General features: G+C 38.4%; 2 protein-coding genes across 2 annotated transcripts in view; one reads left to right on the plus strand and one right to left on the minus strand.

Moving 5' to 3' along the window:
• Nucleotides 1-379: 379 nt before the first annotated feature.
• faap24 (FA core complex associated protein 24) lies at nucleotides 380-3,869 on the minus strand. Its single transcript, XM_022216585.2, has 4 exons — nucleotides 3,660-3,869; nucleotides 2,603-2,745; nucleotides 2,367-2,522; nucleotides 380-1,979 (listed from the first exon to the last, which is right to left on the minus strand). Exons 1-4 carry the CDS (start codon nucleotides 3,751-3,753, stop codon nucleotides 1,728-1,730), a joined length of 645 nt encoding a protein of 214 aa, XP_022072277.1. The 5' UTR covers nucleotides 3,754-3,869; the 3' UTR covers nucleotides 380-1,727.
• Nucleotides 3,870-6,651: 2,782 nt separating this feature from the next.
• Nucleotides 6,652-15,164, plus strand: part of tdrd12 (tudor domain containing 12) — a 36,889-nt gene continuing 28,376 nt past the window's right edge. Inside the window, exons 1-10 of the mRNA XM_051952105.1 lie at nucleotides 6,652-6,675; nucleotides 8,613-8,777; nucleotides 8,880-9,016; nucleotides 10,122-10,241; nucleotides 10,423-10,478; nucleotides 10,647-10,732; nucleotides 10,847-11,024; nucleotides 12,345-12,409; nucleotides 12,499-12,617; nucleotides 12,722-12,787. Of these exons, the coding sequence (XP_051808065.1) occupies nucleotides 6,652-6,675; nucleotides 8,613-8,777; nucleotides 8,880-9,016; nucleotides 10,122-10,241; nucleotides 10,423-10,478; nucleotides 10,647-10,732; nucleotides 10,847-11,024; nucleotides 12,345-12,409; nucleotides 12,499-12,617; nucleotides 12,722-12,787 (1,016 nt within the window). The remainder of the gene's footprint in view (nucleotides 6,676-8,612; nucleotides 8,778-8,879; nucleotides 9,017-10,121; nucleotides 10,242-10,422; nucleotides 10,479-10,646; nucleotides 10,733-10,846; nucleotides 11,025-12,344; nucleotides 12,410-12,498; nucleotides 12,618-12,721; nucleotides 12,788-15,164) is intronic.

The following is a 15,164-nucleotide window of genomic DNA, read 5'->3' on the forward strand; positions in this document are numbered from 1 at the left end:
TCTGTAAACTGATTTCTTGGGAGTCTCCTTTACATCATCAACTGAAGTCATATTCTACTTGAAAAATTGTTCAAACAACAATATATTAGCAGAGTCTTGGATCAAAAACATATCACATTCAGTATAGCCTTGAGCCAGTCACTGACATTCATACTGAATGAAGAGCATCAAAGTTACTGTACAGTCATGCATCACTATTCTGCAGCTTCTGATGACTACAAATGTAGACTAAGTGTACATTCCTATTTATGAATATTATTCATGAACTGATTTTATGGGCATTATTAACAGAAAAGGGAAAACTCTACTAGAAATATCTGTTTGTCAGCTAAAACAAGAACGTAAACATAGATGACAGGAAGAAATTCCACAATCTAACTGAGGCTACAAATGATTGAAGTTTATTTATTCCAGAGTACAAAAATGAAAAAAATTGTCACAATAAGAAATGTTAGTACATATTGCAAAAATCATCCAACATACACTACTGTTCAAATGTTTGGGGCCACCCAGACAATTTCACGCTTTTCATGAAAACTCACACTTTTATTCATGTGCTAACATAATTGCACAAGGGGTTTCTAATCATCAATTAGCCTTTCAACACCATTAGCTAACAGACTGTACCATTAGAACACAGGAGTGATGGTTGCTGGAAATGGGCTTCTATACCCCTATGTAGACGTTCCATTAAAAATCAGCCGTTTCCTGCTAGAAAGCGGCTGATTAGCACATGAACAATGTCTAGACTGTATTTCTGATTCATTTAATGTTATCTTCATTGAAAAAAAACAAAAAAACGTGTTTCTCCCCAAAATAAGGACATTTCTATGTGAGCCCAAACTTTTAAATGGTAGTGTATGTATAGTATATGACTGACATTTCCTCTTTAAAAAAAAAAAGAATTTAATAACTGCCTAACAATGACTTTTTGACACATTGCTGTGAAATTATTAAAGGGCATTTATATTAATCTCAGGATGAATTGCAAGAAGCTGAGTGATCATGTGTCTTTTCATCCGGTGCCATCACTCTATCAAACTCATGTTTTCTCCAGTTTAGTTTATGACCTAATACTTGCAACACTAACAGCCGATATTCATCCTCAAACAGATGTCCTCTAGAAAATGGATGTCTATGAAATTCTTGTCTCACTCTTCACCCACCCTTTGGAACTCGCTGCAGCTCAAGCACACCACTTCAACTAGGACTCTGCTAAAAGAGTGTAATACTTTTGGCTACAAAATGGCAAGTCATGATATTGGAGAAATTGAGCAAAACATGTTTTAATTGGAAACCAACTCTGATGAATGAAGGTACAGAAAATCCTACTCTGAAGGTGACAGAATTGATTCCTTCAGTTTTAGTGTATGAATTGGTGTTTTGGTGGAAAAAAACAGCAATGTAATGGACTGCATTTTATTTTTTTGTTAATAATGTCTTTTTCAGAATATAAACACCTCATATGGATATGTTAACATAGGAAAAAATTAAGATTTTCACTGGAGAGGGTCTTCAACTAAAATATGTTTTCACAGTTTTGACAACATATCTGTCCAAACAGTTAAAATTAAACAATATCATTTCTTAATGTATGCACATTTTAAATAAAACTGTCAAGTTGGAATTTAACCCAAAAATTCAAACAAAGTGTGTCCATGTGAGCCAAAGTGTTTCTCCAAGTTTCTGATGCTGGCCCAGCTGTCATTGAAAAATTTACAGCTCCTTTAACTTCCTGTAGCAGTGTGTCTGTGGAAGAAGCTGTGGATCCGCTGAGCACAAGCCTTGCCCACGATAAGCGTCAGTTCAGCAGGGGTGGCGTTGCACAACTGCTGGATGCTTGAGAAGTTCTGTAGCAGGGCCTGAGCTCTGACTTTGCCCACCCCAGGGACCTTCTGGACCACACCCATGACCAACGGGTCTAACAGACAACGTTCACTCTTCCTTCTGAAGGGGTTCTCCTGACTCCCACTGAGAACCTGCAGACAATGACAGCACATTGTACAATCAGCATGAGACACAAAGTCGATTGCTACATACAAAATCCCTTTCACTCAAAGGATCTGTGTTTGACTCTTTTAGGACTCAGGTTAGACAAATGAACAATCGATGTTTACACTTGACCTGCAGGTTGAGACATCTGCTATCAACTCTTACCGTACCTTATTTGGGAATTATTGCATTAGAATATCAATATCAAAACACAAACTGAACTAAGTGTAAGCAGTTGAATTCCAAAACAAATCTTAAACCATGTTCGTTGTATTATCTTGCCCAAATAATGAGGCAGGAGGAGACACAGAGTAACACAGATGAATCTTGGATTTGTTGCAGATCCACTGTGTTGAACAATATGAAATACTTACCATATGAGTAATGAGTTGTGAGGCGCCAGTCTGTCCGCTGACTGGCAACAGAGACAAACCCAGGTCAAAAACGACAAACTTCTGCACAGCAGGGAAGTACTGCTCACTGAGCTTGGTCTTCTCCACCAACACCAGCTCCTGGAAGCTGTTGCTGGTCTTAAAAACACAAGCAAAACAGTTGGTATCAGACACAACAACAAAACTATTTTGTCTTGGATCTCAGTCATTAAACTTACATTTCTGTAGCGAACCAGCTTCCTTTTGTAGCCGTTTCCTGCTATGATGTCGCACTCAGACACATACAGGACGGTGCTTTTGTTGGGCAGGTAAAAATCCACCACACCCAGTTCATTCTCAAACAGGATCTTCACACCTCCACCTACAGAAAAAGGTGAGGATGTTTAGAAGAGCTTATTCTCTACACCGTGTCTGTAAAATTCTTCATCTCTGAATAAAGATGAACACATGAACATAGACTTTTTCTGTTGTTGCGGTCTACCTCATTTTGCAGATAACAAATTTGAAAAATCTTCTTTGTGAGCAAAGATGCAAACAAAGTGTGAGACCAAGACATTCTGCAGCATAACACTTTCTCTCTGTGTGGTCATTTCACCGTGTTCTCAGCACAGCTCTTGTTTGTAACTGATGTATATTTAGAGCAGAGCAAAAGCCTGGAAATGGAAGTGAAGTGACCACTGGTTAACATGTAGGGTTAGTGGAGTGCACTTCAGTCCCTATTTCACATTTGTTCTGTTGTCTGAAACAGAAAAATATGTAACTGAGAACAGCTTTATTGGGAATTCGACTTACAATAAAGTTACAATACAGTACTGTATATGTGATCACAGAGAGCAGGAGAGAAAACAGATTGAAGTTAACATGAAAACACGGAAACCCATCCCGTCCTTGTTTGTTGGTTTCAGATTGCTCTTCAAGTATACACTGTCATCTTGATAATCTCATGGCTTTTATTTTACATTTCCACATTTATAAAACATGCCAAACACTATAAAAACTGAGTTTCGCGATATGGGACTTTAAAAAAAACGCCAAGAGCTGCTAAATCTTAATTACCCCTAGTTATGGCTGCCCAGTTACTGATGGTGTAGAGCTACAACTAATCCTTCTTCCATTCCTAAATAATCTATTGTTCTTATGTAGGCTCTGCTTGTTGTTTCTGTAAAATATCTAAATCTTACACACGTGTGGCTACATTATGTTCTGTAGACATAGTAAGGCGCATTAAAGACTGGAGCTGTCATGAAACATACAGAGCTGTTTCACTTTCATTACCTTTTAAGCCTTCAATGAGTGACGAACTTCTCCATTTCTCGCTGGAAAACACGTGGCCGTAAGGTGGTCCCGCAATCAGTAAATTAGTTCCCATGCTGCTAAATACACAGTCACTTCTAAAGTTAGCTGACTGTATCCAAGCAACTATAGCAAATTTTCCACGCCATTTTTGTTTTGGCTCACAACGCTCTTGTTCTCTGTTGGCTCAGATGGCTGTCGCCCCCTGGACGACGGGAGGAGAAACCCGCCTCACGATAGATGGGATTTCTGGCTCTTTATAGACTTTCAAAGAGCCGTTCAAAAGACTGGCTTCATGTACATGCAATGTTGACAACGTATCATTAGATGTACCCTGAAAATTATGTAACTACAGTTGACTGTTTTCCATTGCATGGGTCATACCAGAATTGGAAGACATTTTACATTTCACCCATCAAATTTCAAATAATCCATGTACAAAATACTAAAACATGCAGTTGCTGCGTAAATTTAGTCGCCCTGAGACCAAATCTAAAGAAAAACTAGGAGAAAAGAATGTTTGAAAATATTCTTTAAAATACCAAATAAGTCTGGAGTTCCTCCTAAAATGCACTTTTCTCTTGTCCCACCCCCTTGATGACCAAATTGAATCACAAGTAAAATAGTTAAAATGAAACCTGAATCTTCTTTTCTTTGGTATAATTTTTTTCATTGATGTCTCTTGTAATTGTGGACACATTATCAACATAATATTTTAAATAATTATTAATATTGTCCCACAACAATCCTGTTATAACATTTTTAGCTGGTAGAAAAAGAAGAAAAGGGTGAAGCACATGATATGCTGCAATTAACATCAGCAAACAGTTTTTTTTTTTTTTTACAAAGAATGGCTAGAGCAAAGCTATGTCCTTTCTTCTATTATTCATATTTTCAAAACTTTGTCAGCCTTCATTGAATGTCCCACTACCTCGTGCAACCCTGTTGTGCATATTATCAGGATAAGACAAATTCTCTTTCCTTTATCCTTTACTTTTTACCATCAGTAAGTTTGTCCTCTTGGTTAGCAGTAACAGCTAGCTAAATATCTAGCTTCTACTCCTGAAAAAAAACTAACATTAGCATGGATTAGCAACCCTGTTACTGTGATTAGAGTAGGGTTAGCAAACAACAAATAAAACATGATGAAATGGCACTGATGAGTAAGCTGAGCCAAGCAAGCCTTTTACAGTTTATTTCCTATGATTGATGAATATGGAGCAGAACAGTGTAAAAGAGAGGGTTTATTTTTCAAAAATTCTGAAGTCTAAATGAGTAGCTATTACAAAGCAGTTCGTAGATATTAATGTCATGTCAGAAACTACTACATTTAGACATGTCATTGCAAGAGTTTCCTGGCTTCATCCCCATCCAGACAGACATTTTTATGGAAAGCCAGTGGAAGTTTACCTCATATCTATCCTCATTTCTCACTGTTGCGGACATTGTTGGAAGACGTATAATAAACACATCCATTGTACAGATGAGCAACATAAGATAACAGGTGACTGTAGCCACCTGTAGTTTTGTGTGTGTCCATATTCTCTTCAAGAAAACAATACTCATGCGAAAAGTCCCCCCCCCCCAGTTTTCTGTGCTGGCTATGAGTTCCCGTTAACAGCCGTTAACTTCAAATTTCACGGCAATTTAGTGTGCCGTTTACTGACGACAGTCCCTCTTTCCATGCAGTGCTCATTGTGTTATATTCATTTATTTTTTAGAAGTCAACCAGGGCTAATTCTTTTTTCTTTTTTTTTATCAAGGAAACAATCACTGGTAGCAGTTATAAGATAGGATATGGACCAGAATTCAAACTTACACAGTCCACCAATATATACTCTATTGGTGGGAATTATTCTGAAATATTGATGACAATTTCATTTGGCTTGTGTTTTCATTGCAAACATTCCATAATGTGGTGCCATATCCTTGTGCTTTGGGAGTGAGATCACTATTTTGAATTTTCCCTCACCTAAAAAAAACTTTGTGGCACAATATAACTATTCAGGCTATATGTGCAATCTGCACATCAGTGTCATTAGAATTTATAGTACTGTGTCTATAAAATATTGCTTTCTGCTGTAAATTCTTTTTTTTGTGTCACTGATATATCTTATGTTAAATAAACAAATGGATAGCCTGCATTTTAAAATACTTGCATATGGTACATAAGTCATTAAGTAAATCAATATAGTTTGTAGTTGTAAACTATTTTTATTGTGCCTCTTTCCACAGATAGTAGAAAGTCCAGGAATGATGTACCAGTACAGCCCAATCTTAATATATTCTCAACCACTTGATATGACAGGAGTCCTGGAATCCTGTTGCTGTAGTGGCAGTGGATTGTGAATGGCAGGATATTACATTTGAGTGATTTAAAATGTTGCTTACGTGACACATTTCAACACTTTTTGTTTTTTAATGTGCCCCTGTAACTCACAGCCTATGGTAACTAAACACTGGCCCCACCTTGCCCCCCCAGGAAAACTGGCTTTGAACCGCCCCTGCGTTCACGTGAAGGCAGCATGGACAAGCTGTACCTAATAAAGATTAACAGAGGAGGAGAGGCACAGCGACCCGGGACCGTAACACGGTGTCTCCACAGTGGCCACTAACGGTCAGAATCACCACACGTCTCCCCTCCCTTTTTTGTCAGTTAGCCTAAGTCGTCTGCAGCTCAGAAACGTGTCAGGGTTTCCCAGTTTAAAGTGGATGATAAACGAGAAGAAGAACGACGAAAGTGTGCCTAAAATAAGACCTGTCGAAGTATAATTATATAAGTATACGTTTAGTGTTAATTTTAGTGAAATGTTGGTGTGTAAACTGTAATGTTAACTACATAGCGGCAGTCGCGGGTCATTCTCAAGTGTAAAAGGTCTTCAGTGATTTGATTTTCAGGGACTGAGAATGACTCTGTGTTTTTTTGCAGTGTCTTTCGTTTGAGGACATTGGTGTGCCTCGTTGAACCAAAGAAATGCAGACATTATCAATTGTAAAGGTAAGCAAGCTTTTAACAGGTACAAGAACTTACCGTTGCTACTTTACACACGTTGCGTTAGCTTAACTAGCTTAATGTGAATGCAGGCAGTTAGCTTTGTGATACTGTTGAAAACCGTTGGCGGTTCATTTTCGATGCTGTATGCTTCGTTAATAAATCATTTTGGTTTTAAAGCTGTTCTATTCAAATGTATGTAAAGTTTCACTTATTAGTTGTGCTTTTGCTTGTGTCCCTCAAAAATATTTTTAGGATAGGATTGTAAGTCGCCTTTTTTGCAATGTGATAAGGCAAACGACCAAGAAAAAAGAATGCAGTACTTAAACGTTTGTGCAGTTTTTCTCAAAATCTTTAGTATCTGTGTCCTATTAACCCTATCAGAACGTTTAAACGTGTGTCTGAATGAGGCAGCAGCAGTGACTGTTCTTGCTCTGATAAACTAAGCCTAGGTATCCTCACTGTCCTCTCAATTCAAAACCGACTACACCAGAAATGCAGTTTTTTATTACTATAATGTTACATTTTCCATTGGTATTTTGTAGGTCATATTAATTATTGAATCTCCATGGTTCAGTAAGGTCTTCACCTTACTATATGAAGTGCTATGAGATGACATGTTGTGAATTGATGCTATATAATTGAATTGGGTTGATATTAGTAACACACAGCTCAACTTTGCAGATAAAATGTATTCCTATTCCTGACAATCTATGTCACTCATAAAGATATCAGTAAATGATTTGCTTAAAGGGAGATGCTTTCTCCAGCCATTTTAAGTCCCAAAGTCTGAACAGAACCTGTTCTTGGCCAGGTTAGCTCCACAGCATCAGTTACCATGGAGATCTAGCAGGTTATAGAGAGCCACCTTCATGATACTGAAAACTCTGACTTCAAGCTCTACATACCTACTAGCCCACTAATCTCGCTTCATAGTACAGCCCTCTAACTAGACAAGACATGTTCTCACTTGTAGAGCTGAGCGCTAATTGGCTCCTGCAACTCTGAAAGTCTGGGTAGAAAAGAAACAAGGATGACCAAGTAAAACAACTTATTGTAGTTATTCTTTTTCGCTAATGGGGAAATTTGTCCCTTGTCTTTCTGCAATTATTCAAAGCACAGTCAGATCCTTAGTGAATTAGTGAAAGTAACCCTGGAGTCACCAGTAGCACAAACAGAATGGAAAGAATTAGTCGTTTTAAACTATCAACGAATATGAAGAGCGAAAACATAAGAACTGGCAAAAAATATATGACACTGTGGTGAGACAGTGTAGTCTTTATCACATATAGATAAATGTCTGTGGAGACTCATCTCTAGAGACTCCAGTATGCAGTATAGTGCTATTAGAAGTGAAATGCCACTAATCAATCTGAGAATTATGTTTAGCAATCACCACCCTAGTTGTAGAGGAGTGCTGGTCGATGCAGGTTGACCTTCATAAATAAATGAGCCATTGCATATATTTATTGGACGGTACTGCCATGATCGGAATGGAGTGAGTAACTTGTATATTTTACATGTGCAGCCACTGTTCCAGCACAGCTAATGTGTTTTCTCTTTTGTAAAATACTGGACTTGTCCATAAAGCTAGCCCATCCTCTGATGGGATGCCATGAAGGGTTCCCACCATAGTCTATCCAATAGGGTGGTTTTGTTTGTCTCATACACATGCATAAGGATGCACAAACATGAACACAGCTGATGTGACAAATTTGTCAGTATTTTTTGTCTGTCTTCATAATTAGTTTTAATGTAGAAGTAAAGATATTTTGTTACATGTTCACTATAGGTAGATAATAATCACACCACAGTGTACTTTTTGAAATCCTTATTTACCTCTTTGTATGAAATCTAAAATCTTGAGTGGAAGTGATCTCGGCAGAGAGGCGATGTGCATGGGTTCTTCTGCCAGTTGGAAACGTATCTTTTGATCTCTGCAGATTGAGAACCCATCTTGCCTCTGGGGTCGGGTTGTTTGGGGTTCTGGTGACGACACAAAGACCACAGATCATTACAACAATATGTTGACCCAGATGAACCTCTTCTACCATGACATCACCCAGGACCTACGCAAGCTGAAGCCCACATCGTTAGAAGAAGGAGAGGTATCCTAAAACACCTCCAGTTTGTCATCACCTATTTTTTTATGTGTCTCAGCTAGTTAGAATAATGAGGGATTCTGTGTGTGTTGCCTTGTTTCCTCTCAGGTGTGTGTGGTGTATTGGGCAGCGATAAAGTCATGGTGTCGGGCTGTGGTGGAGTCGATCTATATGGACTCTATATCCTGCCAAGCTCGCTGCCGCCTGGTTGACCATGGAGAACGACTCGTCATCTCTTCAGATCAGTAAGACCAGAGCAGCAGCAGTCCTTCTCAACACAGAAACATATTAGTTGTTCGATGAAGGAACAAATATATTCATTTTGGCTAGGTTAATTGAAAATATTTTTGATTGTATAATATAGCCTCTGTTGCCATACTATAGCATCGTTTAACATAAATGTACAAATATATTCATATTATTAGGCATTCTCTTATTGTAGGCCTCTCTTGACACTTTGCACAATTCACTCGTTTTAGCCTGAAGAGGTGTGTTTTTTTTGAGAAAAGTGCTGAAAGGGTGCTAGGGGGCATCTCATCCCAGTGCTTAATCACTTAAATGCTTCCATGTAGAATTTTGTTTCTGTGAAAATAATGTCTTGACATCATGTCGTCACTCTAACCACTGAAGTATGATAAGTATGACTGGTGATCTGAAAAAGAGCAATAGTAGCCACACAAATGCATTTCTGAAAAGTTAGGAAATTGTCAGTTACAGTAGAAGTGCACAGAGCAGCCACAAACAAATGCAAAAGCCTTTTTCGTGCCTGCATGCCCGTTTTCTCTAGACGGCTGCTTGCAACCACTTTCAGGTCTTATCAACAGACTAATTTAGCCCTATGAATGACATCACTATGCTGCTTTGTGAGAGGAATGGATTACCATGAGGTTCAAAGTAAGCACTAATAATGCCTTTCTTAACCAAAATGACCTGAATGATATGTAACGATCATAAAGATACGAGATGGCATACAATTGCCTACAGATGGCAGTGTTACTATAGTAATATAATTAGTTATATAGTCTGATGCTTTATGATGCGGTACAGTGACCTGCACAAAGCCCCTAAGAAAGCTAAGGGAGAGCATTGTTGAAAGAACTACATAGTGTATGGATCTGAGTGCCAAAATATGCTAATTAAGAAAAATTACTTGGTAAATTGACAGATATAATGATGTTGGTATCGTGAAGAGAATATTAATTTTGCATTTGTCTTAATTTAGTTTTATTTCGGGAATATTGAAGAACATGATCAAAAGCCCTGTTTTTGCCCAATAAAAAGAGCGTGTGTTTGAGTGACATCCTAGCTACATGATTTCTAACTCCAATGTTCTCATCTTCCACGAACAAGAATCCGCCTGGCGGTGCCCAGCTTCTTGCAGCTGCCTTTCTGGGTGAGGAAGTTCCACTTGGCAGGAATCAAACCAACAACCCTGCGAGTGTCTGTGTTTGAGGAGAAAGCCAAGCTCATGTAAGACAAGCTGATTGATTGCATACCTAACTGTTAAAGTACTGCATATTTACTGAACTTAAAAAAAAAAAATTTAAATCTGAAATGGTTTGAGACTGACACGTGAACAACCTTCCAAGCTTTTTAGATCTTTTCCTCTATCTCTAGTTTTACTTTGATATGTTTTTTTTTTCCTCTACAGTCAGTCCACTCAGTGGGACAGCTCTGCCACACTGTATCTGCACAACCTGCTGCAAGGTGAGCATCATAGCTGACAGATGAATGTTAACTGTGGTGTTATGCTTTTACATAATAATTTTACATGTTAGTAGCTACACTTGATGTGTCTTCAAACATCCCTGATGTTAAAATATATTTGCAAAATTGAGGAATCATTTTGAAACTTCACCTACTTTCATCTCAAAGCATCAACTCAGACAGAAGCTGTGTTGCTTGAATCCGAATCAGACTCTACCTCCATAGAGCTCTACCTGACCGTTAGTAACATCAAGGTAAACTTTGAATTTTAGACTTTATTTTTAACAGAGCTTCAAACATTTAGAAAGACATTGTTATTGGACCTTGTGTTTTTATGCTCACTAAAAGGATGTCACTTTGTTTTCTAGATCTGTGTAAATGAAGAATTGGTTGCCAAAAGGTTTGCATATTATAGCAGAGATTCTGCTGACAGTGAGGGCCTGGATGAAGGGGACCGGTTGCCTGTCATGTTGTCCTCCAGCATCTTAACCCAAATCGTCTCCACAGCCTCAAACAAACTAATAACACAAAGCCAACCACCTCCAGGTAAATACAGAAATAGGCCTGCTCACAGGTCCTAGGGTGTATGGTGTACACAGTCAGCCGTAGTTTATAGGATGTCTTTATTATGTCAGTGTTTATTCAAGTATTTAAAAGCCCTAAAAAAAACTCCACATTAAGTGACTTCAAATAAAGGCTGTAAAAGATAAGAGGAAGTCTTCATTTTCATTTGTAAAATGTCTTTATTACTTTGTCTTACTTCATATTTTGTTCTTTGTTTCCACCCAAAAACCCAAATATAGTTAATTTACTATCAGATATGAGAAAAAAAAACAGCTGCTGGTGTTCCATCGCAGAGTCTGACTTTTAAAACATTCACTTTCTGTGTGACATTTAGAAAAGAAGAGGAAAAAAATGTGTGAACCTATATTTGGGCTTATCCCTTGTGAATGTGTACAGTATGTTCTACATTTTGGACTTTACATAGAACCATGTGAGTACAGGCAGATGAGAAAATTTATGTCAGCCTTTTCACTCTGTGGAAGACAAAGAAACATGCATTTTCATAGTAACACTTGCTTGTCATCACTGTAATGTTCATTCTTAATCTTGAAAACAACAGTTGACAGAATCACCTGATCTTCCCTAAGGAAATTTCAACAATTGTAATTCAGTTGCAGATGTTGAACCTTCTATTTTAAGGACTTTTTAAGAATCTCAAAGCCAACATGGATGATCTCTCAAGTGATCACAAAAAATGCAGTTTCATGACAACTGGGCCAGGATTAACTGCCTGATCCCATTCCCAAAGGCTGTACCACTCTCAGTTGATCCTCATTCCAGTTTTCTGCTGCTAATGGCTGGAACTCTCTGCAACAATCCCTGAAACCTACCTCATACGTATCGCTCTTGTTGTTAAAAAAAAATCAGTTAGCGTAACACTTCAGGACCACTGCACTTTTTAGCCTTTCTATTTTACAAGTCGTTGCGTAATTTGTTTTGTAATATTGTGTGATTTGCAGTACATATAGTCCGTTTTGTTGTTCATCTTGTTTGTGTGCCACCTCCTGGCCAAGTTGTTCTTGAAATTAATAGTCAGTTCTCAACTAACTTACCTGGTTAAATAAAGGTTTAATAAATAAATAAATAAATAAATCCTTGTGTCTTTAAACAGTTGCCTGGTAATTTCTATCCTTCCCAGACAGCAACTGTGGTCGGTTTATTTTGATTTACATAGGCTGTGATCTCACGACAGATGTTTGTTTTGATCTATTCCTCAGTGTTCCTAGTAATTAGTGCTAATATTAATTGAAGCTGTTTGTTTTATAGTGACTGTTGCTGACGCCGATCTGATTTTACCCTCAGTGACATCACAGAGTCCACCTGCAGCTGGTGCGGTTGATTGGCTGACAGCTTCCTCTCCATTTGAGGTCTGCAGTTCTGCTCACTGTGTCACTGTTTGTACCGCAGGATACGGTATATTCACATGTCTTGACCTTGCCTGTCTCTGCTGCTTTAGAGCCAGCAGCATGATCTAGTGACCTCCAAGAGAGACTATCAAGTAAAGATCACAGGACAACAGTTGTCTCCCAGCAGCCAATCCAGCAGTAGCTCAGGTGCTGCAGCTGCTCCAGAGAGGTAAGTGCTCAATCAGAATGAAAATTTGATTCATGGTGAGTTTTTTTGGCGTATATGTAGTTTGTTTAATATACACCTTAGTTAAGTGGCCTGCTTCTTTTCAGTGACCCATCAGAGGACACTGACTCTTCTCTTGCTGCAGCTCTGGCTAAAAACCTCAGTCTGTTCAGGTGAGAGTTGGCCTCAGTGATACACAGTACATGATGTGTGAGTGATTGAAACTAACAGAACGCTTTACACCATCTTCTCTGACTAGCTGTTACTGACCGAGCCCTCTCCCACAGGTTCCAGAAGTTTCTGAATCCTAGCAGTTTCTTTGAACAGGCGGCTCCCAGAGTGAGTACATTTCAAGTGTTTTTCAAGCTAAGAATCTTCAGCACAATATTTTGCTCATTTTTGAACTTACTATGTGGGTTATTACCTCCGCCAAGGAGGTTATGTGACACCCGGCGTTTGTGTGTCTTCTGTCTGTTAGCAAGATAACTCAGAAACGCCTGGGCAGATTCACATGAAATTTTGAGGGGATGTAGACTATGTAAGAGGAAGAACTGATTTCATTTTGGTGGCGATCCTGGATTCTGGATCACTTTGAATTTCTGACTATGTTTTAGTATGTGGTCCAAAATATGACGAAGATATCATAGTATATCGTCCAACAGATTGGAGCAAGGTGTCCAGATAGCTCAACTGGTTAAGAAGGTGATTCGTAAACAGAACTGTGTCAGAGACGCAGGTTTGATTCCAGCTCATGATCCTTTACTGCATGGGTTTCCTGTTTTCCTCTCTATTCTTGGCGGATGTCTGTACTCTCTTGAGTGCTTTTCTAGTTCCATCTCAGATCATCAAATTTTTTACAACAATTTCTGCTCAGTTATCTCTTGATTTGCCTTATCTTTTTTATTATTATTACAACTTATGATTATGTGTAAAGATATTTGTGAAATTATATTTTCTGTGATCAAAAAACAACTGCCCATTGACCTACCTCCGGCATGTTTTTCACATCGTACTTTCGTTACTGATTGAGTTGGTATGACAAGTTACACTGCAAAAAACAAAAATATTGCTAGATTGCCTCATCTAAGTGGAACACAGTTGGAGTGCCAAAAAATAGTAAACATTTTTGACTCTACTTTGTAAGCTGGAGCAACAGAGTGAACAGTTGCCCCACCTAGTATAATTAATGAATTCATATGTTTACACTTCAAAAGATGATTGAACATTGAACATGATTAAACAAACATGTACTCACACATTTCCCTTCGGCACAGAGTCCAGCTTGTGACACAGGTCTTGAAGGTCAAATTTATTACTCCGCCAAGGATCGCATCGGAGTTTTGTGACAGTTGATGGCACTAACCAACAGATTTCGATGAAATTTTCAGGAAAGGTCAGAAATGACACAAGGACCAAATGATTAGATTGTGGCATTGATGTGGCTTATCGTCTGGATCCACAGATTTGTTAACGATTTCTCTATCATTGCGAGACAGCGCATGACGCCACTGTAATCATGACAACAAGTGAATACTACATCAGCTGCCTGATGACGATCACTTGATTGCGATCCTACTACAAATCGGACCACCTCAGACTTTTCCACAGGAAATGATAGTTGGAGCTATTGATTAAACTGTGGGGGTGTTTTCGAGTCCCATCAATTCCCGCCACCCGCTACATATTTATGTCACACGATTAGTTATCCGTACATAATGTACACATGCATGACAGAAGCCTGTGCTCAGTGCAAGGTCGTTTTGTTTGTGGGTGCATCTATTTTAAATGTCCACATTCCATGTTGTTGTGATTTCTGATCATCAATAACTAATAAGTAAGTGCTGCATTTCTGATGATGCCATATGGGAGAATGAACAGCCTTGGTCAAATGCTCTCTCTGAGAGCTTTTCTAGTTTCCAGTGGAGAACAAAGTAACTTCACAAATTGATCATAAATTCCTGAACATTGAAATCCATAGTTTGTTTTTCTCCCCCCTTTGATCAGGCTGAAGAGCAGAATGACTGTCAACCTAAGGAGATGACTGCAACCTCAAACGCTTGTGCAGAACAACTGTATGTTACTATCATGTCTTTATAAGTCTAATGCAGTACAGTTTTTACTTATCACTTCATCATACTGTGAGAAAAAAGGCTTCATAACTCTCACCTTTTTTAACCACTAAAGTTAGCAAACCTATACTCTGTCAATCTGGTTGTATGTAAATCTTAACCATGTATGTTTTATCACTCAGATTTGCCCCTTTACACACGAGTGATCCTGAAATATCAGACGAGCAAGCATTGCTCCATATGAGGTAGATTGCTGACCTATTTTTTTCTTTCTTCAAATGTCACTTCAACATATTTGAACTGATTGCTTAGTTTTTTTTTTTCATGTAATGCTCCTCTTAGTACCTGCAGTCTACAGTGTAACCTACAGTGATCTGTTTTTTCAGCAGTGGAAGTGAAGCTGAACATCATCTTGAGAGCAATCAGGTTGGATATCTGACTGAAGACAAAACAAGGTACGGTGCTCTGTAACATGAATAAA

Source organism: Acanthochromis polyacanthus, chromosome 8 (assembly GCF_021347895.1).
Source record: "Acanthochromis polyacanthus isolate Apoly-LR-REF ecotype Palm Island chromosome 8, KAUST_Apoly_ChrSc, whole genome shotgun sequence".
Lineage (NCBI taxonomy): Eukaryota > Metazoa > Chordata > Actinopteri > Pomacentridae > Acanthochromis > Acanthochromis polyacanthus.